The 25,313-nt window shown below is 44.3% G+C and overlaps 1 protein-coding gene across 1 annotated transcript in view; it reads right to left on the minus strand.

Moving 5' to 3' along the window:
* Positions 1-25,313, minus strand: part of LOC124613370 (chondroitin sulfate proteoglycan 4) — a 553,335-nt gene that overhangs the window by 301,743 nt on the left and 226,279 nt on the right. The window contains exon 9 of the mRNA XM_047142070.1: positions 2,993-3,348. Coding sequence (XP_046998026.1) covers positions 2,993-3,348 — 356 coding nt within the window. The remainder of the gene's footprint in view (positions 1-2,992; positions 3,349-25,313) is intronic.

Raw genomic sequence — 25,313 nt, forward strand, 5'->3', positions numbered from 1 at the left:
CATCCATTTAGTCTCCACCCTGTCCAAGATACAAATCCTGTGGCGGACTATGAATGCAGGCTAGGGTTTCGCCGGTGGTTTCTGCTACATGTTGCACGAGATCCCGACTTCCCAGCCACTGTGTTGTTTAGCGACGAGTGCACCTTCCCTCGGGATGGCCTTTACAACACTCGAAACGTGCATTACTGGAGAAGGGGAAATCCTCATGTCATACACGTCAACGGATAACAGGAACGATTTTCGCTCAACATTTGGGCAGATGTCCCATCTGATTGGGCCGATCCGTCTACCTCCTCGACTTACCAGAGCATATCACCTTCACTTTTTGCCTCCTGGAAGATGTTCCCCTGGATATACGGCTACGCATGTGGTTGCAGCATGATGGGGCGCCCGCACGTAACAGTCGTTCTGTGCGCGGATATTTAAATGAACTCTTCGACGGCAGGGTAATTGGCAGAGGTGGTCGTAGGACATGGCCCCCTCGATTACCAGACCTCGCGCCACCAAACTTTTTCCTGTGGAGACTCTTCAAAGTTCTAATTCACTCATCCGGACGCGTATCACCTAGAAATGGAGAGGAACGGATGGATCGCATTCAACATGCCGCCAATCACATCAGGACAATGCCAGGAAACTTTGAAAGAGTTCGGCAAAACCCGTTCGACGTTACCAAGCTTGCGCAGCGTCATAGGGTAGCTAGTTCGAGCACCTCCTGTAAGTGAACAAAGTCCTAGCTACAAAGAAGGTCCTTTCCAGGGCCGACACAATTTGTAAAAGACTTTCTGTACGCGAACTAACAGCTGTTGACGGGAGGCAAAGGATTCAAAAAAATTGTGCGGTGTCGGCCTACACAACATCAGTAATTTTGGTTCCTACTGGCATCAGCTACCCATGCTTAAAATTTTGTGATACAATTTTTCTCCCTGTACAGATGTCATATATTTTGCTTTTTGAAGAGAAACTCAGAAAGTTTTTTTACAAACATATGCGAACCGTGAGTGACGCGGCAGACATTAGTACGGTAATCGAATTCTTGCCATACCCGTCCCAACGTGGTATCATCGACTGTGGAAGTTGCTTTTCGTATTCTCTATCATATTTTTCCTTGTTGGTGGCTTCTTACGGTACTTGGTTCTAAACATCCGTTGAATAGCTGTAGCACACTTGTTTTTGTTGAACTCCAACATACAGAAAGCTCGCTCCGTACCTGATCTCGTGATGTTGGCGACTAGCGCTGACTATCGCAAATTACCAAAGCACGCTGTGGCCAAACCGCTTTTTCCCGTCCTGTTTCTAATTCTCGATATAATCATACAAACTGTCAACAGATGCCAGTATGATTCGTGTTCCGCACCGTCTGGGCATCTAGCGAACGGGATGGTGTTTGCTGCATAGTCCCACATCCACAATCGCTGTGTACACAGTCATAGACGGTGCTGTATGGCACAGAGAAGCCTAGCAGACTCTCTATGGTGGAGCGCCATAGGGAAAATGGAAGCAGGACAGTCGCAAACTGATGTGGCCGATGACCCACGTTCGGTTATTTTTCGGATGGGGCGACAGTTTCGAGACCAGAACTGTATCCGAGAAGACCAGGCCAGGGCGGAACACGTGTGACATCAGAAAGAGAGGACCGTTATTTGGAATTGCACGCCTTAGTACATCACGGCAATTGGCATCTGACGTGGCAGCATCCACTGGAGGTACTGTATACAGGCAAACGGTGTGTAGAAGATTTCAGCAGAGTGACTTTTATTGTCGGAGACCTGCTGTATGTGTACCGCTGATGCGTCTTCACAGAAGGGAACGTCTAGAGTGGAGCTGTCAACATTCCACCTGGCGGGTGGAATAGTGGGCCAACGTTCGTTCAGAGACGAGTCTGCACTGTAGAGCGATTGTCGGCGGAGGGTATGTGGAACACAATTTCTGGACCCAAACACTGAGGAGGGAAATCGATATCGAGGAGAGCCCTAATTGTTTGAGCAGGGACCATTTGAAAAGCTCTTCATGAAATTGCACGGTTGAATCGGCAAGGTGTACCTGCTGTCAGGTATTGTGACGAGATCTTGGCACTTCATGAGTGGTTGTTGCGAGGTGCTATGGGCCCAGACTTTTTGTTGACGGACGATAATGTTCGACCTCAAGAGCACCTGTGGTTGATGTTTCCTTGGGAAGGAAGAATTTGCACACATAGCGTGGCCTGCTCGCCCTCCCGATTTGAATCCCATACAGAACGTCTGGGACGCACTAGGGACAGAATTTATCACGTCATCATCCACCATCACTCTCCAACATGAGATTGCTGACCTCATTCACAGCATGCCCCGCCGTTGTCAGGCCTGTATTGCTGCCGGAGGTGGTCACACCCCATACTGAGCACAACAACCAATTGTCAGAATTTGAGTGTAAATCCGTTAAGTTGGAAAAAACTAAGAACGTTTTTGTCTACCGCTACGCATGTTGCAGTCGTTTATGTTCTGTATTATTTACACTGTTTCCATTTTACTATCACCTGTTTGTACTCTTTTTTGGCAAAATTTCCGCCACCGTAGCTGAGTGGACAGCGACCCGGCTTATCAAACTGGAGGGCCCGGGTTCGATTCCCGGCTAGGTTGGAGATTTTTTTCCGTTTAGGCACTGGCCGTTTGTGTCGTCTTTATCGTCGTCATCTCACCCTCATCGGCGCGCAAGTTGCCGATGTGGCGTCGCCTCAAGAGACTTGCACCAAGCGATCGGGTCTACCCAACGGGAGGCCCTCGTCACACGACATTATATTTGTGGCAAAATAAAGGCTACCTTGCAAAAATTTCCGTTTGTTGCTTTAATTTTGATCACCAATATATATATATATATATATATATTGTGTGCGCGCCTGCAGATGGCGACTTCGGTTCGAGGCAGTTGCATCACTTCTCCGCTACGGCGTGTTTTGGCTATGAGTTTGCAGTCAGTCACCTGCTGGCGCTTTAGCTGGGGAGCAGCGGCGGCCTACCTGTGCGTGATGACGAGCCCGGTGTTGTTGATGAGCGTGAGCTGCAGCGGGTAGGCGGCGATGCGCAGCACGGCGGCGGCGCTCGTCTCGATGCCGTCGGACACCTGCAGCGCGAGCCGCGACTGCGCGCCGGCCGGGGCGCCGGGCGACGCCGACGCCGGCGGGTGGGCGTAGGCGACGAGGCCGGCGTCCAGGTCGCGCTGCGTGAACGAGTCGAGCGGCCGGCCCGGCTGCAGCGCGCGCTCCACGTGGCCGCCGGCCGCGTCGCGGCTCAGCACGGTGAACACCAGCTCCTCGGGCGGGCTGTCCGGGTCCTCGGCGCGCAGCAGCGACCGCGTCAGCACCTTGCGCGTCCCCTGCGGCACACGGTGCCCTCCTCAGCCCTGCCGGCTAGCTCGAGGACGGGGACCAGCTGAGCTGCTAACACAGGCTGGCCGACATGAAACTGACCCGCCAAAATGTTCGTGCACCTTGTAATGGTACTTGAATTACGTAACCATTACGGCACCTCACCTGAACCTCTCGATACCAGTAATATTCTACTGTGTTTCTGTAAAGTAGTTGACATATTTCTGAGGCAACATTCAGATTTGATTTCATTAATGTAGAAGTACTTTGATTCATCAATATTTTTATATTGCAAATATATTATTCTTGTGCGTATTCTTTCTTTTGTCACTATGGTCTTTGACGTACTTGTAACTCTGATTTTCGGGCGCGTAAGCAATTATTAGTTAGTTAGAGAGACGGACCTTGAAAAAGTCAACTCTTGGACCTCATGTTGGAAAGACGCATATTGTAGTCAGCTTATAAAATGTGAACTTTAACAGTGAGGAAGATGTTTTCAAGTATGTTTTGTATTGTGATGTTTTGTGTGTTACGTGATATTGCAACAAAAGCAATAAAAAAGAAGTGTAACTTCAATTCGGAGTGCTGATTATTTTTTTTACATCATCGTTGTGCTAACTTTCAAAGGATTAATCTTCAAGAATGGTTTGTGAAACACATCTATAAAACTTATGATTATAGCAGAATAAAACCTAGGCCTCTTTGCATCCGAGCTAGGAATAATCACCACCTAGATTTTCGACGATTGAGCCATGATTTTACAACGAGACTAGTGTGGGAAACACGAGAAGATGAGTGCCTAGTTTATTCATTATTACATGAATGACTTTATTAACTGTGCTCTAATAACTTTGTTGTTGCCCGAAAATGCAATATTTAGCAGCGTGAGCAACACCACAATCATTATTAAATTTTGATCTTTGTTGTGGTAGGGTTTTTAGAACCTTAAGGTAGGCGACCCAACTTACATCATTCGCACTTGGAGCAGTTGACGTAAACTGGGTTGCCTATTTTAAAGTGACTCAAATGTCCGTTTACTTTTGAAAATCCAAGAGTTCACGGAACAATGTTGGTCGAGATTGAAAAAGTTGACACAGGTGCTTGAAATGATTTGGGGTTTTATTGAAACCAAGAGTGCGCAAAATGACCAATAAATCGCCCTTCGTGTGACACAGAACCAATAAGTAACACGACAATTGATTTTTAACAGAGACAATTTTGTTTATTTACGTTAGAGGCTGAAGACCCGTAAAGTAATCTCCTTTATTTGCGTGGATTGCTAGTTTCGTCTATCAATCTAGCCATCTTCAGATTATAAAGATTCTTGATTTTGTTGGTGCCATTACGGCATAGCCGGCCGTTGTGGCCGTGTGGTTCTAGGCGCTTCAGTCTGGAACCGCGTGACCGCTACGGTCGCAGGTTCGAATCCTGCCTCGGGCATGGATGTCTGTGATGTCCTTAGGTTAGTTAGGTTTAAGTAGTTCTAAGTTCTAGGGGACTGAAGACCACAGATGTTAAGTCCCATAGCGCTCAGAGCCATTTGAAGCATTACGGCATATCAACACACACCAAGAACGTTTTATAATCTGAAGATGGCTAGATCTTTAGCCGAAACTAGTATCCCATCCAAACAAAGACGATTTCTTGGGCGTTCTTCTCTTCATGGGTTTTCAGTCCGTAACATAAATAAAAAAATTACAACATACCGCGTATCTCCAGGTTGACAGTGTGTCACTACCTATAATGAAATCATACGGATCGAGGTTTGGGTACCTGGGAGGTCAAGCATGACGGATGTGGCAGCCCAGCACTTGATCCTCACAAAACTGTATCCACAAGAGATCTTTTATATGTGTAGAGTTATGGGGTGGAGCGCCATTCTGCATAGGGACGTACCTTCCAGCAGGTGCCTATGGTCACCAGTCCCCTAGAACTTAGAACTATTTAAACCTAACTAACCTAAGGACATCACACAACACCCAGTCATCAGCACAATTCTCACGCGACGTCATTGACGCCTTGTTGTTCAGCACCATCTATTGGTCAGTTTTTGCACACGTTTTTTGTTTAAATAAAACTTAACGTCATTTCAGGAATGTGTTCCAGTTTTCATCTCTCTACCTACGTTATTCTATCACGAATTCACGATTTTTCAAAAGTTATAGTACTTTCGGGAGACCCTGTACTTTCTGGAACAGTTTCATTTTTCCCGTTCTTTCTTTTAAAATCCCCAAGTTGACCAACATTGTAAGACTTTATTCTCGACAGTAAACCTTCGTCAGTATTCACACTGCTGTAAATCTGAAGTAACAGCATGCGGTATCTAGGATCTCCTTTCCTTTTGACGTAGCTTTTACTTACTTTTCTTTTGTCATGTAGCACAGATGTACAAAATTTCTAAAATGACAATTTTTTTTTCTACATTCGAATGTGTTTACTACACACTACCTGAATATGTAGCATTTCTCAGGTATGTTTTTCTTCCAATTCTGTTACTCTATTTCCTCCTTCTCCGTATCTTTGGCAATCTTCTCTACCCTCCTCTCTGTCCTCCCCCTCTCCTCTCTCCCTGGCCACCTCCTCCATCCTCCACTATCTCCACCTGTTCCTCTCTATGTCCATCTCGTCTTCCAACCTCTCTCAGTCCATCTCCACCTCCTCCTCTTTTTGCCTATTTCCTCCTCTTTCCTTCCTCCTCTTACCTCTCTCTGTCCACCTCCTCAGCTGCCCTTTTCCTGGCCATTCCACCTCCCATCACTTTGTTCATCTTCTCCGCCCTCATATGTATGTCCACGTTCTCCTTCCCCCCCCCCCCCCACCCCCTGTCTCTCCACCAACTCTTTCCCCCTCCCCGCTCCACGTTGTCACTCCTACCCCAAAATGAGTCCTACAATACTTCTTCCACATACTAATATGTTTATCACATTTGGTTGAAATCGATCCAGGGGGTTTTGGAGGAGCTTATCTGCAGCTTTTGCAGAGTACTTACATTCAAATTTACTTCACAAGACATACGTCACACATATCTGCACATATATTGCAGCTGAATCTCTAACGAATTGCACCTTGGAGTTTATTTTCGGGCGACGCAGTGTATATGACGTCATATCTCTTGAACTATGAGTCGTAAAATGATATAATTTTGCAGTTACACTCAAGAATATGTGTATGTATTAGCTGTAAAGTGAGTCGTGAACACAGTTATAGTACAGAAGTAATAATTAAATGTCACGCCTGATGCGGAAGTTTTACTGCATGAGCAGCAGTAAGCAATAAACTTTTTTCCTCTCATCATTTTGAGGACGTTTGCAGCAAGAAAAAGTTTCGCCACCGTTCTACATAATATGTACAGTTTGCTGCAAGTGACTAAGTGCTCTCATTTTCAAGTTCCGGATGAATAAAGTTTGCGAGTTTGCCCGTCGTGAGCTACAAAATATATTCCGACCTTTTGAAAGGTAAATGATTCTCACCCCCACAGAAAGTGCTTCCAGACAGTGTGTGATATGTATACCAACTTTGGTTGAAGTCGGTCCAGTCGTTACATACATACATACATACATACATTTTTTAATAGATATGGATTTTACACTTGTGACCAATTTCAGCTGTTACACCATCTTCAATCTGTAGTTGACGCGCATGAGGACAAGTCACCAAGCTGTTCAGCCACTAGTGTATGCCAACCAAACATAAAAATCTATAAATCCGTGCATAGTTCTAATTTAAAATTATCCACCGCGTTTTCCGTCAGCATGTGAAGGCTAATCTCAAGGAATTACAGTAGGGATTATTATACAGTGTTCATTAGTAGACAGACTGATTCACAAGGAATGTTTATGTATCCTGAAACTTCCTGGCAGATTAAAACTGTGTGCCCGACCGAGACTCGAACTCGGGACCTTTGCCTTTCGCGGGCAAGTGCTCTACCAACTGAGCTACCGAAGCACGACTGACGCCCGGTACTCACAGCTTTACTTCTGCCAGTACCTCGTCTCCTACTTTCCAAACTTTACAGAAGTTCTCCTGCGAACATGTCTCCGCAAGAGCCTTTCTTTCAGGAGTGCTAGATCTGCAAGGTTTGCAGGAGAGCTTCTGTAAAGTTTGGAAAGTAGGAGACGAGGTACTGGCAGAAGTAAAGCTGTGAGTACCGGGTGTGAGTCGTGCTGCGGTAGCTCAGTTGGTAGAGCACTTGCCCGCGAAAGGCAAAGGTCCCGAGTTCGAGTCTCGGTCGGGCACACAGTTTTAATCTGCCAGGAAGTTTCATATCAGCGCACACTCCGCTGCAGAGTGAAAATCTCATTCTGGTTTATGTATCCTGTTTATACAATGCCGAAAAATAAAAGTGAAATACTCTCATGGGCAAGGTCATTTTATTGATAGGCAGTTCACCATAGTATGAGTAAGTGATAACAGTTTCACACCGAATGAAAAACGCATATCACAGTTGTGCTGTGTGCGACACTACTGTCTAGGTTGGTATTAGCACACATGAGTTGGCCACACTTGCTACTGATTGGTGCTCTTTCGTCTCTGGTGGCAGTAGTGTTTGATTAGCGTGAGTAGAACACGGAAAAAGTTAGTCGATCGCTAGTCGGAGCCACGAGAAGAAAAATGGTTGTTTTCCTCGGTCGGGAAGAGCTATTCTGCAAGCCGTCATTGCGGCTTTTTTATTGGCCGGCCGAAGACACTCAGCGATCGCGAGCCTGTAATAGTAAGGAGTCTGTACATGTTGCAGCCTGAACTTACGGCAGCGACTATATTGTGTCTAATGAAACACGGAATAACTGCATATAAGCCTCTGACTGAAAGAGGTACTGTGTCTAGGTGTCGGCATATCGCCATTTTCTAGTTACCGTTTAGAGACCGTGCACCGACAAGGTGATTTAAGCTTTGTCTACGCATGTGACCACACATTCTGTTCTCTGATTCTGTACATCGCCAGAGTTCGCGTGATAGACAGTTATATGATTACTTTTACCGTCTACGAATTGGCGGATAATTTTCTAGAATCGTTCGATGGAATGAATACGAAGTGCAGAAAGCTAAGGCGAAATGGCTGCATGACAAATGTGAAGATGCGAGATGCCGGGGTGGAGAAAATTTGTTCCACTTTAGTTCAGACGAATTTAGCATAAGAACGAGACATGCACTCGACCTCCTCCGTATCTACCAGCTAATTAATTATGCGCACAACGGCAATGGAAGAAAATGATGGTGGCCCCTGCACACTCACAATAATTTAATAAAAATCGTAATCTACTCAGAAAAAAAGAGAACTTTATCGTAATAAACAACAAGAAATGGGATTCTGCGTATATCTACGAAATGACATGCGGATTAAATATTACAATGAGATTCACTATAAATCATAACATAAATGCACATGAATATCGACACAAACAGTAGGTTAAAGGATAGGGTATACTGAAATATTATGAGAATAAGAGTTCGCTCGAGAAAATGGGCTCCTCTTCTCTGTGATGCAATGGATTGACGATAGTGACTGGAGGTCCTGATGAATCAAGTATTAATCTTCCGACTGTATAACAGTATCGCAATTAGTAGTGGGAGCTCAAATGGGATCACATGGAGAAACGAGTAAGGTGGACTTGTAGCAAAGCGAGCGCAAGTGGTGCTGAGGGATTCAGTATAAAACTGACAAGGACTTACAAAGGCGGAGCCGCAAAATACTGTACCAGTACTGAAATTTGCAGCACGTCGTCGGTAGGCAGCGTCCTGATGATGTAGGCGCCCACTTCTGCCGTGCGGCAACTCTGTGTCAACCCGTGGCCGTGAAGGCTGTCCGAGAATTCTACGTTCTTCCGAAAACGAGCGATCAAGTTGCAAGACCGTCCGACTCCGAGGAAGTCAGATTCCGAATCCCCATGCCCTCGCAACGCGTGAGCGAAGCCAACATTGCTCAACTCCCTACTCTCCTCGAAAACCAGGGTCTTATGACGTCAACTAGCCCCAGTTTAACTTGACCAATCATGCCTCAGCTATTCAGCTGAGGGCACTGAACTTGCCGTTTGACCAGCTACGAAAACAACCTGCCTAGACCACCGGCCATTCGGCGCCAGACAGTCGCACCCAGCAGGGCACTGTCCACAAGTATTATCAGAATCAAAAGGACAATGCAGTCAGTCGGTGCCAGGATCTTCGTTCCGGACGCGCCGGAACGGTAATCACATAAAATGCGGCGACACTCAGACGTCTCGCAGGTCGTTTCGCCCTGCATACAATAGGCGAAACTCGACCGACGTCAGTCGTTCCACCAGGCGCTTAACCCTATTGTGCGAACCCCTCAGAATTCAGGGAAGTGCAGCCCCCAACCGGAAGTGCCGTGTGTCGCGCCCTCCGATGCTTGACTCGCACAGGTCACGCAGGGAAGTAACCCAAAATGTTTAGGAATCAAGTGAAAAGTGTTTTTTGAGCTCTCAGTGCAAATACCCTCATTACAATAACCTCAAAAAATGGCTCTGAGCACTATGGGACTCAACTGCTGAGGTCATTAGTCCCCTAGAACTTAGAACTAGTTAAACCTAACTAACCTAAGGACATCACAAACATCCATGCCCGAGGCAGGATTCGAACCTGCGACCGTAGCGGTCTTGCGGTTCCAGACTGCAGCGCCTTTAACCGCACGGCCACTGCGGCCGGCTTACAATAACCTTATTCGGTATGTTACTACCGTGCAATGACATAGAACATTAATAAAATTGATGAAAATGAGAGGAGACATGCAAAAGAGGGCATGGAACCTCTCAAAGAAATCGAAAAAGAAACGACTGTCGGAAGGACTGACTCGGTATATAGGAAAGTCAAAACATCCTACGATGAAAATAAAAGCAAGGGTGGTAACATTAAGAGCGCAACGGCAAATTCTCAGTTAAATGCAGAGGAGAGAGCTGATAGGTGGAAAGAGTACATTGAATATCTCTAAGAGGTGAGAGACTTGTCTGATGATAGAAGAAGAAACAGCAGTTGGTATAGAAGAGACAGCGGATCCAGTATTAGAAGTAGAATTTATGAGAGGCTTGGGGAACTTAAGATCAAATGAGAGAGAAATTTCTGAAATCATTGGGGGAAGTGGCAACAAAACGACTATTCACGTTGCTGATTAGAATGTATGCGTCTGTTGATATACCTCCGACTGATATATCATCTAACTTTGGGAAAAGTATCATCCACATGATTCCGAAGACTACAAGAGCTAACAACTGCGAGAATTATCATACTATCAGCTTAACAGCTCATGCATCCAAGTTGTTGACAAGAATAATACGCAGAAGAATGGAAAAGAAAATTGAGAAGTGATATATGACGATCAGTTTGGCTTGAGCAAAGGTAAAGGCACCAGAGAGGCAATTCTGACATTGTGGTTAATAATGGAAGCGAGAGTAAAAAAAATCAGAGCACGTTCATAGGATTTGTCGATTTGGAAAAAGCGTTCGACTATGTAAAGTGGTGCAAGATGTTCAAAATTCTGAGAGAAATAGGGGTAAGTTATAGGGAGAGACGGGTAATATACATTATGTACAGGAGCCACGAGGAAATAGTAAGAGTGGACGACCAAGAGTGAAGTGCTCGGATTAAAAAGGGTGTAAGACCAGGAGGTAGTCTTCCGCCCCTACTGTTCAACCTGTACAACGAAGAAGTAGTGATGTAAATATAGGAAGTGGAATTAAAATACAAGCTGAAAGGATATCAATGATACGATCACTGATGACCTTGCTATCCTGAGTGTAAGTGAAGAAGAATTAAATTATCTGCTGAATGGAACGGGCAGTTTAACGAGTACAGAAAATGGATTAGTAAATCGAGGAAAATCGTAACTAATGAGAAACAGCAGAAATGAGAACAGCGAGAAACTTAACATCAGGATTCATGGTCACGAAGTAGATGAAGTTAAGGAAATCTGCTACAAGGCAGCAAAATAAGCAATGACGGAAGGAGCAAGGAGGACGTCAAAGGCAGACTAGCACTGACGAAAAGAGCATTCCTGATCAAGAGAATTTCAAGTGGTTCAAATGACTCTAAGCACTATGGGACTTAACATCTGAGTTCATCAGTCCCCTATACTTAGAACTACCTAAACCTAACTAACCTAAGGATATCACAGACATCCATGCCACAGGCAGGATTCGAACCTGCGACGTAGCAGCCACGTGGTTCCGGACTGAAGCGCCTAGAACCACTGACCACAGTGGACGGCGCCAAGAGAAGTCTGTTAGTGTCGAACACTGATATTGATTTGAGAAAGAAATTTCTGAGAATATACGTTTGGAGCAGAGCATTGTGTGGATTTTGGGAAAACTGGAACAGAAGAGAATCGGGACATTTAATATGTGGCGCTACAGAAGAATGTTGAAAATTAGGTGGACTGTTAAGGTACGGAATGCGTCCTGCGCAGAATCGGAGAGGAAATGAATATTAGAAAAACACTGATAAGGAGAATGGACAGGATGGTAGGACATATGTTAAGACATGAGGGAATGACTTCCATGGTACTAGAGGGAGCTGTAGAGGGCAAAAACTGTAAAAGAAGACAGAGAATTGGAATACATTCAGTAATTAGTAGCGACAGCGTTTTTATGTTTCAGTGTGAACTAATGTAGGGATTTTGATACGGTTTTCAGTAACAGTCTAACTAACCAGGAAACTTTGTGGATATAGTATACATATTACCATTACTCCAGATAAGTCGTCGAACAGTAGAAAGTGCTGACCGTGGCAAGCCGATGCAGATCGCTAGTAAAACTGACAAGTAATCATGCATACAGTCTTTGTATTTACAGTACGACTTTTCACTCTGCGCCGATTTGAATCTTTCTGGCATATTCGAACTGTGCGCCGGATCCGGACTCCAACATTAGAAGTCGGTCGATCGTAGTCTACCGACTGAAATATCCAACGACGATAGGCAGTGGTGAAGCTGTGAGAGCGTGTCGTGAGCTATGCTTGAATAGATCATGCGGCAACGCACTTGTCCGCGAAAGCCAAAAATATCGAACTCAGGTCCCAGTCCGGCACACAGTTTTAACCTGCCAGAAAGTTTCTCTCTGTTGGTACGAACGGCAGGAACACTTCAATTTGTACTCAGTTGCCGGTGTTATCTGTTCGGCGAATGCCAAAGCTGTTTTATTACTGTCTACTCACAATAATCAGTTTATCGGTTCAGATACTACTTTAACGTATTCTTTTTACCAACTGCTAGCATGGCTATGAATTTCTGCCTGCCATTTTACAGTGGCAGGTAAAGTTACTGGATTGTGCTTAAGTACAGCAACTACCGTTAGAAAATGGCATAATAGGCGAAATCGTCAAATAGTGTAAAATTGATAGTAATTACAGATGAAGGCGAAAATTTCACTTCAGACAATATTTACTGGCTACATCTGTGGACTGCATTCCTGGCTACTGTGAGCACCAGGGCAGGTTTCCAGTATCCAGGAGAAGGAGGGTTCATATTGGAGATGATGGAACGGTCTTCCTGTTATCCTTCTAAATGGGTTGTGATCTGGGCCTACAATGATGGCTTCAGTGTGAGTGATCCTTCGACAAAGGCCGCTATTTTCCTGCACAGCTTTTAAACGAATTTATGAAGAGTAACAGCAGAAAGCAGTAGCTTACGGGAGGGGGGTTCTCTTAGAAAGAACCAGTAATGGCTAACAAAGAAGCCAGAGATTTATGGATTTCTGCTTCTGAGTTGTGAATACGTATGCTGTTGGCATGCCATTTCTGTACAAAGTGTAAGCTTACAACCCAATCTAGAGGAAAAGAAGGAAAATCTGTAATAGCAGCTCCAAATACATAAAACAGCAATAGCATGGACAGCGTATGAAAAATAATTTGTTACTATTAATAATGAAGTAAACAAATTTAGCTATAAATTTCAGTTTGGAGATTATAATGTATGTACCATGTTTCCAGATATCTGATTTATTTAACGTACGAAGTAAAAATGTTTCAGGCAGAAATGATCCCATCATCACGTTCTTGTAAGTATTACGCCATAAGGCACAGCGAAAAGTACGCCTGATGGCATAATATTTTTATTCACTTGATAACAGGATCATCTTTTCCAGAAATTAATTATGTTTTTAAATTAAATAAATCACACATTAGGGTAACTGGTGCGTCATAATCTCCGCACTGATACCATGGTACACTTGCGTTATGCCTTCGTGACATATAACGTAAATAATTCAGTTGGCAAGAGTAACGCAAGAAGACCACTTGGAAGATGGATCGAAATATTTAACATTGAAATGCGTAAATAGAGTAACAAGGACAAGGAGAAAATAACTGATTTAAGAAGTTAACAAGAAAAAACGATGGAGAGCTAGAGTTGTATGCTAACAGAATATGAACAATAAATGATCGAGACTAACAACAGGGAATGTTTCTCAAACGAATGAACACAGTGTGCCCCAAACTAATGTATATACTCTTCGAAAGAAAATATCTCTTTAATGAATGGAGACAGAAATACAATTTTATGGCTAATAATTTAGAAACCGGTGAAAAACATAACACTACTTTCTCTTGTTTCAGGGTTGTCAACAAACATGGCGTTATCGTTTGAACAACGGAAATTGGTGATAAAGTGTTACTGGAAAACAGAGCATGTGAGGGCGGTATGCCGATGTTGGAGAGTTGAATTTGGAACACCACCACGGCCAAGAGTAACAATTACAAGAATCAGAGATAAGTCTGAAGTCGAAGGGACGGTGCACGATTTGAAGAAGGGACATAGCGAACGAAAGATAAATTCAACAGACAATGAGAGTGTTGATGCAATAATCCAGCCATATACACGATCCCCGAAGAAATCTGTGAGGCAATGCTCTCTTGAAATTGGGATCTCAGAAGCAGTGTTCACAGAATTTTCCGGTCTCACAACTTCAAGCCTTACATTCCGAGACTTCTCCAGGCATGATCCTGCCCGCATCTCGTGGTCGTGCGGTAGCGTTCTCGCTTCCCACGCCCGGGTTCCCGGGTTCGATTCCCGGCGGGGTCAGGGATTTTCTCTGCCTCGTGATGGCTGGGTGTTGTGTGTTGTCCTTAGGTTAGTTAGGTTTAAGTAGTTCTAAGTTCTAGGGGACTGATGACCATAGCTGTTAAGTCCCATAGTGCTCAGAGCCATGATCCTGCAGGCGAAGGCGAAGTGAATTTTGTGAGTGGTTCATTAACAGACGAGAAGAAGAGCAGCGATTCCAAGAACGAATTCTTGGTCAGATGAAGCGACGTTTAAACTAGATGGAACAACTAACCGCCATAATTACGTATACTGGACTAGGGAGGAGGAGGAGATTAGTGTTTAACGTCCCGTCGACAACGAGGTCATTAGAGACAGAGCACAAGCTCGGATTAGGGAAGGATGGGGAAGGAAATCGGCCGTGCCCTTTCGAAGGAACCATCCCGGCATTTGCCTGAAGTGATCTAGGGAAATCACGGAAAACCTAAATCAGGATGGCCGGACGCGGGATTGAACCGTCGTCCTCCCGAATGCGAGTCCAGTGTGCTAACCACTGCGCCACCTCGCTCGGTCTACTGGACCAGGGAGAATACATACGTAACCGAGCAAAAGAATTTTAATGTCAGGTATAACAGCCTGGTGTGGTCTGTCTTCTAAAGGGTTAATCGGGCCGTAATTCTTTGACAACACTGATACGGGCGACTTGTACTTGGAAATGTTGGAAATGATAACTCCTGGTCGTAGCATTCTGTTTGGAAATGAAGATTATTACTTCCAACAGGATGGGGCGCCACCTCAATTTCACCTGAATGTGAGGGCATTTCTCAATCGTACATTCCTGCCAGATGGATTGGACGAAGTCGGAGTGTGGAATATCCCGCTCGATCTCCACGTTTAACTCCTCTAGACTTCTTTCTGTGGGGTACTCTCAACAACATAGTTTACTTTGCGAGACCATACACGCTGGATGATCTCAGAGAGTAAATCGAGCAAGCTTGTGATGCTATTCCTTTGGAAACAATAAAGTTGGCATGTCGCTCAGTTGTAAGCCGTTGTCGACGGTGTATTGCGATGGACTGACACCTCTTTGAGCATTTACCACCTTAAGTCGGACCATGAGGCACCTAACACCACTAAATTTATATTTTTAACCTCTTTCATTAAATAGATGTTCATTTTCAAAGAGTGTTTACACTATTTTGGGACACCCTGTACATCGAAATAAATATAATGACAAGAACGCCACACTATTAATACCTTTCATGTATTGAACAGATGAAGTAACAATACCCATCTGTGAGATCATCGGAAAAGAGCAATGTACCGCTGTAAATTTCTAATGGTTTTTACTGAAAAGTACTGCAAAATAAAATAGAAAATGTGTTAAGTATGGAAGTCAAGACTGCTGACACAGCGGATTTAAATTGCTGAGCCACTTAAGAACATAGTACCTCACCTTGGAATGGTTTTAAAAGTGTACACAGTTCCAAAGATGAAAAACGTGGAAATATTAACCTTACATAACAAACACTTTGGGTACGATACTTCCGTTTTTCTATACAACCTGTACGTATTGGACATTCCACGAGAAACAACGGCCTACTAAGAAATTGCTCAATCCGTGTACGATACTGCGCACTAAATATTTTGTACTTTGCAACTTTTCAATAAAACTTTTCGAGCTACAGGAAAATATACTCATGTTCAGAAAGAACAGACCACTGTGAACGAGTAGAAATAGGACGTTCACATTCACAGGACATGTACATTAATATATTCTGTAGAAATGATTATCATTTCAGTCACCTTGGTTCAGCATGCGTCATGTTGCCTAGTAGGCACAGGGTCCGCCATGGGCCTTGATAGCTTGATCCATGCGCTATGGCATCGGCGTTATATGGCGTGAATGGCGTCCTGTGGTATAGTCGTCCATGCTGCATTCAGCTGGTTCCAAAGTTCATCTATGGTGGCATAGCGCTGCACCTGTCGTTTGACCATATCCTACCCGTTTTCGGTTAGTGACACGAGTGGGGATCTGGCGGGCCAGGCCAAAAGCCTGACATCCTATGACACGTGTTCGTGCAGCAACATGTGGACGCGCATTGTCCTGCTGAAAAATGGCCTCTGGAGTGTCGTGCAGAAAAGTATGGCTATGGGCTGCAAGGTATCATTCACGTAGGTCACACTGGCCGCAGTGCCCTGGACACTCACCAGCTGTGATTGTATCCAGTAGCACCCCACACCATAAGGCCTTAAGTGCGTGCTGTGTGTCACTGTGATGCCACTCCCCCTGCCTGGGCGAACCAAAACGCGGCCACCAGTTTCAAACAAACGGAACCTAGATTCGTCCGAAAACACTGTCTGACGCCATTCCTGTTCCCAGTGACAACATTCCATACACCATTGCCGTTTAGCAAGTTTCTGCATATTTTTCAAAGGTAGACGGAGAAGTGGACGACCTGCACATAACCCATGCCGTAAAGAACGACGATGTACTGTCACTTCTGATAGTATACGATGCGGAAGAGGTGTCGATCTTCTCGGGGGGGGGGGGGATATGGGTGATGCGACCTGGTGTCCGCATCCCATTCACTCATGGAAATAATGAGTCATTAAAAATCACTGATTTTGTGGTACAGCTCGCGCATACGCCTGCAAGGCAACAAGAGCCACAGGTAAACTTTATTGATAGGTGGTGTTGCGGCGCGGTATCGATGCTGACCTTGAACCCGCGGGTCAACATGGTTGAAATGCTAATCATTTCTGCAGAAAATACTAATGTTCATGTCCTATGAGGATGAATGTCCCATTCCTAATCGTTTAAGATTTCTGTTTTTTTCTGAACATGAGTGTACACAAACGTACTCGGGGGCTGAAAACTAGAACTGGAGAATAAAGCCCATCCAGTCACATATGAAGCATCACATTAGATCAAACTACGTCATGAAACCCTCATATCACATAAACAATATCTAAGGCCCCAGAAAATGACGAGTATCAGCTAATTACATTTATTGCGTCAGCAAAGGGTTGACCAACCGGCGGCAATATAAAACTAGAAAACTGTCTGAGCCATGGCCAGCTCGCAATGATGCCTTGTTCTTTGGTATTTGTCACAATCGAGTGGCGTCTTATTTCTCCCTGAGTTACTGCCATAACTAGTCGCTGACTTGCCTCCTTAGTGGCAGCAGCAGCGCTTATCGATACTAGTACTGCGGTACCATCTTTGGTGTGACCGCTATATTTCCATGTGTGCTGTGTGTGTGACAGTCGGTTGGTTGGGACAGAGCAGCGAGGAAGCCTCCGCGGCGTGACGTCAAGCCGGGGCCGCTGGCGGCATGCACTCGCGGTACAATTTGTGAGCAGCTAGCTGCGAGAGCTACAAAGCTCGTCGCCCACCGATCCTGGACACTGAAGTTAATTGATAAGTTAACCTGTTATCAAACCTCAACTGCTGTGACATCTCTATATTCATTGTTTTCTGGGCTGTTCCTGCAAGCAGCGATGTATGGTGTGTTGGAGTCGGCGAAATTTTGCAGCCGTCTTCCTGTATGGTGTTTAACTATTGAATTGGTTGATACTTATTAGTGAAGTGCACCAGCGGTATCTTCTGCCTTGTGGCCATTAACATTCCAGTTACCTGCCCTGGTCTTTAGTGAAGTTTTCCAGCAGTGTGTTTTTCCTCGCCATGTCGCTGCTGTCCAGCACGGACTTTATTTCGACAACCTTTGGTCTTGTTCAGATTTTCGAGTGGTTATTGTGTCTTGACTGTATTTAGACGCCAGTTTTCAAGACGTAATGTTGCTGGTATCTTCGTCGTCGCTGATTTTTCTATTGTCGTGCTGATGGTCGGGTGGAAGGGAATTGATTAGGTTGTTGGTCGGTCCTTCAGCCGTCCCTGGGTTTGGTTGCCATCCGGTTATTTACTATTACGCTTGGCTGCATGTTTCACCTAAATATATTTTAGAGTTTCCAACTCAGACCGACCCTTGGAGCACTTCTGAGCACCACTGTTCTACATCTACATCTACATTGATACTCCGCAAGCCACCCAACGGTGTGTGGCGGAGGGCACTTTACGTGCCACTGTCATTACCTCCCTTTCCTGTTCCAGTCGCGTATGGTTCGCGGGAAGAACGACTGTCTGAAAGCCTCCGTGCGCGCTCTAATCTCTCTAATTTTACATTCGTGATCTCCTCGGGAGGTATAAGTAGGGGGAAGCAATATATTCGATACCTCATCCAGAAACGCACCCTCTCGAAACCTGACGAGCAAGCTACACCGCGATGCAGAGCGCCTCTCTTGCAGAGTCTGCCACTTGAGTTTATTAAACATCTCCGTAACGCTATCACAGTTACCAAATAACCCGGTGACGAAACGCGCCGCTCTTCTTTGGATCTTCTCTATCTCTTCCGTCAACCCGACCTGGTACGGATCCCACACTGATGAGCAATACTCAAGTATAGGTCGAACGAGTGTTTTGTAAGCCACCTCCTTTGTCGATGGACTACATTTTCTAAGCACTATCCCAATGAATCTCAACCTGGTATCCGCCTTACCAACAATTAATTTTATATGATCATTCCACTTCAAATCGTTCCGTACGCACACTCCCAGATATTTTACAGAAGTAACTGCTACCAGTGTTTGTCCCGCTATCATATAATCATACAATAAAGGATCCTTCTTTCTATGTATTCGCAATACATTACATTTGTCTATGTTAAGGGTCAGTTGCCACTCCCTGCACCAAGTGCCTATCCGCTGCAGATCTTCCTGTATTTCGCTACAATTTTCTAATGCAGCAACTTCTCTGTATACTACAGCATCATCCGCGAAAAGCCGCATGGCTGTTGTTTTAGATTGTGATATTCTTTTAATCTCAAGTACTGAGCAAGGCCTTCAGCCGTCTATTAATTTAGTTTGTTTTAATGTTAAGATAAGGCCTGCAGCCGTCTTAAATTAAAACTTAGAAGATTCTTGCTTAAACTAATTTTTTTCAACCCTGAACTACAGTCGTGCAGTCCCTGGGACTGTGCTACTTTTCACACCACTGTTTCTAGGAACGCTATTGATCTTGAAGAGCTAGGCGGCCCAGTAGCTTCCTTATTCTCAGTCTACTGCTTGTTGCCACGCCAGTGAGTGCTGAAATTGCTGTGTGTGCTATTGTTTCGTTGAAACGACGTCCACGGGTCCGCACAACGGTGTTAGTGTAAGTCAGTGACTGACTGAAAATTTTTCTTTTTTGGTTTTGGTTGTTTTGTTCTTTGCATCTGTCGGTGACAATGACTTTGGAAATATGTCAGGTGACCCTGGTCCTTCGTTTGTGAGAACAGACGATCCAAATTTTGAAGAAAAACTTTCAAGAATTATTGATGAAGCAGGGAGCAACATACCCGATTTTGATTCATAAAGATCATGATTCGGAATCCAGTGTGTCTGGCGAGAGTGAAAGTGACGAGGAAAGGTCTGAAGGAGCATCATATAACGATGAAGATGAGGGACGTGCTAGGAAGTACTTCTATGGCAGAAACAGGTTCATGTGGTCGGCAGTAGAACCAAACAGGCATGTCAGAATACCAGCTCATAATATATTGAAGATACCAGCACTTCGACACGAAGTCAATCACAGATCGATCCACTGACTGCTTCGAGCTATATTTTCAGTGATGATATGCTGAACGAAATACTCACATGGACAAATGAGAAACTTGAAAAAATTCGTGTAAAATACACGAATACTGAGAGAACAGAAGTCAGACGTTGTACTATGAAATGAAGAGTTTCATCAGCCTTCTTATATACACTGCAGTATTCAAATCGAATAACGAAGACATACGTTCTCTCTTTTGTACTGATGGGACTGGCCGTGATATTTTCCGTATCAGTATGTCATCAACAAGATTTGCTGTAATTTTCAAGTGCCTGAGATTTGAGAACCCTGATGACAGGGAGTTACGTAAGGTTTCTGATCCAGCAGCTGCTATAACAAACATTCTACATAAATTCAACGAAAATTCGCAGCGATCCTATATTATTGGGACTAATGTTACAGTTGATGAAATGCTAATCGGTTTCAGAGGACGCCGTAAATTCAAAATGTATATTCCATGTAAACCGGCGAAGTACGGCCTGAAGCTTCAATGCCTCACCGACTCCAGGACTAACCACATCTTCAACACCTATCTCTACTGTGGAAAAGGTACTGATGGAGCAGGACTTTCCCCAGACGAGAAGAAATACGCCGTTCCCACTCAGGCTGTCCTCAAATTGTGCCAGCCAATAGCACATACCGCTGATAACTGGTATGTGACAATCGAACTTGCAGACGTGCTACGGAAAAATGGTTTGACCACAGTGGGAACAATGCGGAGGAACCGAAAGGAAATTCCGGCATCTTTGTTGCCTTCGGGTAGACGTGAAGTTGGAACAACGTTGTATGGATTTACCAAACATATCACCCTCATTTCGCATGTGCCTAAGAAAGGAAGAGCAGTAATTCGTATATCAACAATGCATCACTCCATAGAAGATGACGTGGAAAATAAAAAACCTGTAACAATAGCCCACTATAATAACACAAAGGGTGGTGTTGATACTGTAGACGACAAGTTTGTCAAATATTGTTCAAGTCGCTGCACACAACGCTGGACCATGGCCGTGTTTTTCCGTATTCTTGACGTGAGTGTTGTCAATGCATATATTGCTCATCAGTCGTTCAAGGAAAGAACTGTGCTTACCAGGATGAACTCCATGAAAGCCCTGGCGAAAGAACTGATCGAACCTTCACTGCGCGAAAGGATAATGAATAAACGCCTCTCACTAGAATAGAAATTTTCTATCGGTCGAGTTCTAGGAACTGAAGTACATCTCTATGAAGAGCTGGACAAGGAGGACAAACTTCCTAGGGATGGAAGGAAGACATGTCGCATTTGTCCACCAAAAAAGAAGAGAAAGACGTTATTTGTGTCGCAAGTGCAAGGTCCCAATTTGTTTCTAATGTTCTTGTAAGGTGTGTCCGCATTGCGTGTAAGGTGGTGCGAAATGTGGCCACTTTCAGTAGTGCAGATTTTTTCTGTTTAATTCGCTGTCAAGAGTACTCGTTAAATTTAACATTGATGGTACTTGATCAACATTAACCTGCAACAACCAAGTTTCAAGAACTAACTACACTTAGATATTTCGATATTTGTCCATCACTGTAAAATTCAATGAGAATTTAGAGTGCAATATGAATATGTAATTTTCACAGCAGCGAAACAATATTTTGTGCATATGTTGCCATTTATGTATAATTGAGGAATAAATACGTAGTACTAAATTCAAAAAGTAGCGCTAGATTGGTGATTTTTACATACTTTTCCTGCCTTCTGAACGCAGTCCACAGGGCCGCGCGACGGTAGTTGCGTGAGAATTACTCACGACTGTGATTAAGGGTTAAAGAAAAGGAGATTTTGCCCATTGGAAATCCTTATTATGAAATGAAATGAAATGTCGTGTGGCTAGGGCCTCCCGTCGGGTAGACCGTTCGCCTGGTGCAGGTCTTTCGATTTGACGCCACTTCGGCGACCTGCGCGTCGATGGGGATGAAATGATGATGATTAGGACAACACAACACCCAGTCCCTGAGCAGAGAAAATCTGCGACCCAGCCGGGAATCGAACCCGGGCCCTTAAGATAGACAGTCTGTCACGCTGACCACTCAGCTACCGACGGCGGACATCCTTATTGTTATCCACGCCTTAAGCCTTGAGTTGTTATATGTTCAGTATGTGGCCTTCAACCGAGCTTTACGTGAAATATTTTAAGATAAGGGCTTCCGCCGTCTTGTTTTTGAATGCTTTTAAGGGCATGTTTGATTACGTGTTTTAGGTAAATAAAGTTTGTATGTTTTGGGCAACTGACAGTAATTGATTTTGGCCCATTTCTACAACTATAACCTGAACCGCTCTGTCCTGCGAAACCAGATTTCACTGTGTCCACCCAGTGCTCGAGTTCGAATCAACAACTTGCATGATGATCGAACCACAAGTAGAAAGAAGCGGCGGACCCACCACTAGCATCAAGACTACACTCACCGACAAACAGTGTGTCGGAGTACAAGGCAACAGAGACGAATCATATAATGGGAACTTATGACCATCTGAGAGCAAAATTCACCCTACAGGAGTCGCCAGAATACACCATCATGTAGGACCTACAAGAAAACAGACGTCCAGGTTACTTTTTGTATAGGATAGAGTAGCATGGAGAGCCGCATCAAACCAGTCTCAGGACTGAAGACAACAACAACAACTGGTACCAAACGCCTGGGGATAGAGAAATGTTTGAGAAACGAAAAAAGGAAAAAAAATTGATGCACAACAGAAAACGGTCAGAGGAAGGAAGGAAACTTGAGTTTCAACGTTCCATCACCGACGAGTCACTCAAGACAAAGGTCGGCCATGGCGTGCCAAACTGCACGTGGACCAAGCGTGCGAGTCAAATGAAATGGTTCAAATGGCTCTGAGCACTATAGGACTTGACTTCTGAGGTCATCAGTCCCCTAGAACTTAGAACTACTTAAACCTAACTAACTTAAGGACATCACGCACATCCCTGCCCGAGGCAGGATTCGAACCTACGACCGTAGCGGTCGCGCGGTTCCTGACTGTAGCGCCTAGAGCCGCTCGGCCACTCCGGCCGTCGCGTGCGAGTCGCATGAGCGCCAAGACCCAGTCTGTCTCTGCTTTCCTTGGTTCTTCTCGAAGGTACTCGGTAAAGGTCGCCATTTCACTTAATATCGCGGTGTGGCATTTTTCGCGCGGCACAATTCTCTTCAGCTCGGCAGAATTGTGCTGTCAGCGCTGTTAACCCTTCGCTATTTGTTTGTGGTATGGAGGACGTTTACAGTTCCGTTGACTGTTCTTGCGCAAACGAGGCGCTCTAGCGATCAGCCTTTAAGAATGAATGGAAATGGCAGAAGAGAGGAATGGGAATTCTCTATACCTACGATGCATTCGCATAATCGACGGGTACTGCTGATTTGCTGTGAAACGACATTCCAATACGCGCACAAAGCATTTAAAGATTTAGTTGACTGTCAAAGAGTAAACGATTACAACGATCAACAGACGGGGTTCATTGTTCCGTATATCAAGAACCAATTTGTGCTAAATTGCAGACATGGAGCACGTGAAGGAACTGGTGCTAGGAATAGTAAAACTTCTGTACTCACACACATTATTCCTGTCAGTTGCAACAGTTTTCGATGGAACTGTATGAAAAGTATGGATACTTTTTGTATCACTGCAAAGTACGTTTGTTAAATGAAGGAGCATCCAATATTGTATAATTTATGACGGAAAAAGAACAGGAACGAAAATTTCAACTTCTGGAATAGACTACAGATCTCACATTTTAAGTGCGCTTAATTGTACACTGCCCACAGTAAGACACTGCAAGGTGAGAAACAAATTATTTCTGATTTAATGAGGATGCAAGAATAAGAGAAAATCGCGTCGTAGGAAAGACGAATTTTGGCAAACACTGCCCATTTCCTTAAGCCCACTGCCGTACGAAAACAAGAAGAAAAGCACGCGAAGTTTGAAGAATTTATTGTGGTTTTGAAAGAATTACAAGGATAGTCTCGTAACGTTTTGAGGACACACCCAATCTTACAGCATCGAGCTATTTTCGAGACCGTTTGATGTTTCATCTGAAAGCGCCACTGTGCATGTGCAGATGTAACTGATTGATTTGCAAAGCGATTTCAGTTTTAAAGACTAACCCTTTTGTGGTAAGCCTGTCCAAGACGTCTACATTGCTTTCCTGAGGTACAGTACCATGTCTCCATAATGATGCCTGCAGAAGTGCCACATGATTTCGATTAACATACATACGTCAAAGACTTTTTTTCGAGTACGAAACTAAATAAAGTCAATATCACGCGGCACTCTGAGTGTCTGAGTGAAATTGTCTGCGTCTGTCCGTATGCCAACAAATGGTACCAGATAAAAATTATATTGTCTTTAGTGTTTCAAAAATAACTAAATAATACTGAAAATTGGTTTTCCTTTTGACCAATGTTGTTGAGAAATGTGAGGTATAAATCTAAGTCTGATTCAGTGCGACTACACTGACTTCAATGGCAGCATGACCTCAATTTCTCCTTCTTGCTCCACCTCATGCTCAGACAATCTGTACTGGTAGTGTGGGAAATTTGTATTGAGGGTGACCGCTACGGCACTTGTGCCAGGGCATGGCATTCGAACCGAATACTTGGCCACCCCTGTTGTCGACGGAGGCTTAATCAGGGGAAGGAAATCGACCGTGTCTTTTTCTGAGGAAAGTCCCTACATTTACCTTAAGCGATATAGGGGAACCTCGGAAAACCTAAATGTAAGTGCCTGCACAGAGATTTAGACCGCCTTTCGAATGCGATCCTAACATATTATCGCTGCACCACCTCACATAGTATCAACAACTAAAGGAGAACAGGAACGATAAGAAGCAAAAGAAACATAAAGTCTTTTGACACTGTCCTGACTGTGATTTTTCTCCTTTTTTTCTTGCTTTAAGAAAACTGTCAGGATACAATAATGAGCAAGAAGTAGATCTCCAACATATACCTTTTGTCTGCACTTCTAGAGATGAAAAAAATTGCCCTGTTTTCGTAGAAGGACCTATAAAGGTCCAAATTGTTGTATATCTATATAATCGGAAGTACACGACATGAAACCTAGCCACAAATTTCCCGCCAGCTGACTGTAGGTTTATATATCTGGCTAACGTTAAGTAATTAACTCTTATCGTTTTCTACCAACATTTACTCCGAGTGAATAATATTCTCTCGCAGTCGGCACCTAGGAATTCCTTTCGGAATAACGAGATGCTCTCAGCAGGCGGAGAATACGACAGGCGAATTCTATAGCGCTCCAGATCGACGAGAAAGATCCCAACTGGGAATATAGTATCTGGTACTAGCGACTTAGAATTTTTCTTTCCTAAGAT

This window comes from Schistocerca americana, chromosome 4, assembly GCF_021461395.2.
Source record: "Schistocerca americana isolate TAMUIC-IGC-003095 chromosome 4, iqSchAmer2.1, whole genome shotgun sequence".
Classification (NCBI taxonomy): Eukaryota; Metazoa; Arthropoda; class Insecta; order Orthoptera; family Acrididae; genus Schistocerca; species Schistocerca americana.